Source organism: Arachis hypogaea, chromosome 5 (genome assembly GCF_003086295.3).
Source record: "Arachis hypogaea cultivar Tifrunner chromosome 5, arahy.Tifrunner.gnm2.J5K5, whole genome shotgun sequence".
NCBI classification, from domain to species: Eukaryota; Viridiplantae; Streptophyta; class Magnoliopsida; order Fabales; family Fabaceae; genus Arachis; species Arachis hypogaea.
The window spans coordinates 88,400,497-88,404,419 of record NC_092040.1 but is presented as its reverse complement, the minus strand read 5'-3'; the positions used below and the strand labels follow the sequence as shown (position 1 = coordinate 88,404,419).

Below are 3,923 nucleotides of genomic sequence, written 5' to 3'. Positions count from 1 at the left end.
AAATTTTAATTTATAATAAAAAATTTTAATTTGCTGAACTAGATATATTATTGGACAAAAAAAAATATAAATATATAATTTGATAATTTTTAAAGAAATTATTATGGGTTCATCATGTTATTAGACTTTAAACTTAATAGTTTTTTTTTTGGTTTTCTACGGTACTTTAAATTTAATAGGTTTAATTATTCTATTAATCTTTATATTTTGTGAAATTTTCAATTAGGTTTTTATATTTTTTTAGTTGGATTCATGCACTAATTTTTTTTCAATTAGATACCTCTTAGCAGTAATTGACTTAATTTTATAAGGATCTAACTAAAAAAAAATTTGATGCAGAGATCCAAATAAAAAAAATGTAAAAACTCGATTAAAAAAAATTGGTGTAATGACTCAATTAAAAGGAGAAAAGTATAGGAACCTAATTAAAAATTTTTGCGAAACTATAGAAATCAACAGAAAAATTAAACCAACCTAGATTGTGTTTGATAACCACGTTTAAAGGGAAAAAGCACGTTAGACTTCTTGAAAGCTTTAATTTTTTGTTTGACTAATTTTTTTCTCTACAAATGCAGGAGTGATTTTGTTCATAAAACCACATTGACAAAAAGCAATCATTTCTAACTTGTCCATTGCACTAACGTGCTTTTAGCCACTATTTTCAACATTTATTTTTCTTTTATCAATTTTATCCTTTATACATGTTATTACATTATTTATAAAATTCTTATTATTTCTCTCTATATGAGTATTTTTTATTATTTATTATTTATATTTTTTATTAATTTTTTATTTGACTTTATATATTTTTATAGTTATAATTTTTGTGTATTATATTTATTATTATCTTTTTATAATAAAATTTATTGATCCCATTAGGTAAAATAAATTAAACAAAAAAATTAGCCATAAATAATAATAATAGTTAAAAATTATAATGTATTAAAAAAGAGTACTAAGAGTATTAAAAATATATTATATAAAAAAATATAAAAAAGTATAAAAAATTATACATATATAAAAAATAATATTATAATTTAATGTCATGTTTTTTTAAGTAATTATTTATCTAAAAGTAATTTTAACTAATATTATCTAAACAATATTTATTTTATCAAAATCAATTTTAGTAAAGAGTTATCAAACATAAATAATATCAACACAAACTTATTTCTATTTAAAATCAATTCTATAAAATTACTTTTATTCAAATTCTAATCTGACAAATCACAATCCAAACACACACTTTATAATTATCCGTGTAGGTTAAATATTAGTCTAGATCAGTTTAGATTATATGGTAACTATCCAAGTCCATTACTTGACGGAAATTATATGATTAGTTTAAATTATGCTCACTATAAACCCCATTAGTTGACGGAAATTATTTGTTGTGGAATTTTGGTAAATAGATTCTGATACCTTTTCAATTTTCATATAAAAAAAATGATCCAATACCCCTACCCCTTGGGCCGTTGCTTCCGCGCATAAAGTAAAAATTATTCGGCTTCGTACACAAGATAATTATTCACATAAAAATAATTTTATCTAAAAATAATAATTAAAAATTAGGGCAATTTACCAATTTAAAACAATTGGTTGAAAGTTTTACCAAATTACAACATTTGAAATTTGGTTACCATTTTGTCTTGAATCAATTTATATAGAAACCGTGGGAGGCAACCACGGATTCCAAATGTACATAAACCGTGGGAGGTAGGAAGGTTTTATGATCAAATCATGTTGTATGTAAACCGTGGTAGGCAGCCACGATTTACGTGAAGAGAATGTAAAGCATAAACCGTGGTAGGCAGCCACGGTTTATGAGTAAATGCTTTCGAACATAAAACCCTAGAGGCAGCCACGGTTTATGAGTGAGTAGTATAAATAGCAAAGCCGTGGCTGGTGAGGGCGGATCATTTGTGAGATTTGTGAGTGAGGAGAAGGTTGGTGGGTGAGAGAGGGAAAAAAAATTTTTTTGTTAAGTTGCTGGTTTGAGAAGTTGAACCGGTTTAGTGGAGAACCGATGGAAGAAGAAGACCGGATGTACCGGTTAAACCGCGTTGCGCATGTGGCTGGATTTATCGACCAAGAGGTTGGTTAAACCGGCTTTTTATTATTATTTTTTGTTTAATGTTCTTATCATTAATGGTAAATGTTAAATTAATATTTTAACAGTTATAATAGAATTTTTTGCTGTTATCATGATAGTGAGTATTTTATATTTATTGAATTTGTAATTTATATTATTGGTAGAATTAATTTTTTAGGTTTACGTGTTAGTAATATTGTTAGTGTTATTTTCTCTATTGTTGTTATGCTTAGGGTTTTTTATTGATATTACTGTAAATTGTTGCTATTGTTGTCTGTTGAGAGTTCGCTATCTATCTTTTTACAGCCTGCTAGGGTTATTAGTGGTGTGAGAAGACAGCAGAATATGCCTTTACACGAGCGTATCATACCGTATCTAGAGACGGCGGGCTTATATCACTTGGCTAGGCTGAACAGTCAGTGGTTCTGGGTTGATGAGCCTCTACTTAGCGCATTCATTGAGAGGTGGCGTCCTGAGACCCACACATTTCACATGCCCTTTGGGGAGTGTACGGTCACCTTGGAGGACGTGGCCTATCAGCTGGGTTTACCGATTGATGGTGAGCCTGTGAGTGGGTGCCTTAGTGAGTTTGAGAATTTCATGGAAAATGGAAGACCGGCATGGGTGTGGTTCCGTGAGCTGTTTGGGGAGTTACCTCCGCAGAATAAAGTGAAGCAGATGACAGTGTGCTACACATGGTTCCATGAGCGGTTTCGGGTTTTGCCAGCAGATGCTACTGAGGACATCGTGCGTATATACGCGAGGGCCTATATTATGATGCTGTTGTCATCTCAGCTGTTTGCGGACAAGAACGCCAACCGTGTCCACCTTCGCTGGTTGCCTTATGTGGCATCGTTGGATGACTTGGGTAGATATAGCTGGGGCTCGGCCGCGCTGGCGTGGTTGTACAGATGTCTTTGTCGTGGAACAAACAGAAATGTTGTCAACTTGGCTGGGCCACTACAGCTTCTACAGTCTTGGATCTTCTGGAGATTTCCTTGTCTGAGGCCAAGTGATTTCAACAGATTCGGGTTTCCACTTGCATCCAGGTAAAGAAATATGATGCTAGAGTTTGAAATTGTTCATTTACATGTCCCATTAGATGTTATGACATTCTTTTAATTGAACTTGTAGGTGCGCTCAGTATCTACCGAGGAACGATGCAGTAGATCAAAGAGTGGTGGCTGCACGCCTTTGTTTGGATAGATTGCGTGTGCATGATGTGAGTAATTTATTTATAGTTCATTCAGTTATGTTTTGCCTGTTATAGAATTTGTTTTACGTAAAGTTTCATTACGTGATGTAGATCGTGTGGGAGCCCTATTCCACTCCGGATGTCGCAGCTGTTGTTCATCCAGAGATACTACTAGACCAGCACCGCAGGCTATGGACGGCAGTTACCAGTCTCATTTATTTTGCTGCGATTGAGTGGCACCAGGTGGATAGGGTTATGCCTCAGTTCGGCGGGGTTCAGCATCTCCCTCGTTTGGCTCTTAACATAGACTGGCTTCATGCGAAGGACGGCAGGGGTGGAGATAGGTGGTTCCCCTCATATTATCGGGAGTGGCATGAGCATTGGCAGGATCGGCATGCCTCAGTTTTACCCGTTGACCGAGTTGCTGATCCTGGGCCATCAGCTGAGTACCTGGACTGGTGGTGTCGTGTGGCCACAGTTCCTCCGCGTGTGACCTGGCTGTCGACAGAGGCCACAGCGCTTGGGCTGGTTCTCAGCAGATCGATCCATGGGACCACGGATCCTAGTTGCCTTCGGCCGACCTTCCCTGGCTCGCCTCATGTTAGGATCAGGAATGATAGTAGGCCCGGCATATGG

At 34.9% G+C, this 3,923-nt stretch overlaps 1 protein-coding gene across 1 annotated transcript; it reads left to right on the top strand.

Annotated features, from left to right (window-relative positions):
• The first annotated feature begins 2,026 nt into the window (after positions 1-2,026).
• On the top strand, positions 2,027-3,703 carry LOC112803672 (serine/threonine-protein phosphatase 7 long form homolog). Its single transcript, XM_025847152.1, has 5 exons — positions 2,027-2,095; positions 2,399-3,141; positions 3,227-3,314; positions 3,399-3,621; positions 3,675-3,703. Exons 1-5 carry the CDS (start codon positions 2,027-2,029, stop codon positions 3,701-3,703), a joined length of 1,152 nt encoding a protein of 383 aa, XP_025702937.1.
• The last annotated feature ends 220 nt before the right edge of the window (positions 3,704-3,923 follow it).

Bases quoted from the DNA above. Each gene is read 5' to 3' on its own strand.
- LOC112803672 (XM_025847152.1), top strand. From the start codon at position 2,027: ATGGAAGAAGAAGACCGGATGTACCGGTTAAACCGCGTTGCGCATGTG. The intron at 3,142-3,226 runs GTAAAGAAATAT...TTGAACTTGTAG, and splicing joins GGGTTTCCACTTGCATCCAG to GTGCGCTCAGTATCTACCGA. The intron at 3,622-3,674 runs GTGGAGATAGGT...GAGCATTGGCAG, and splicing joins TCATGCGAAGGACGGCAGGG to GATCGGCATGCCTCAGTTTT.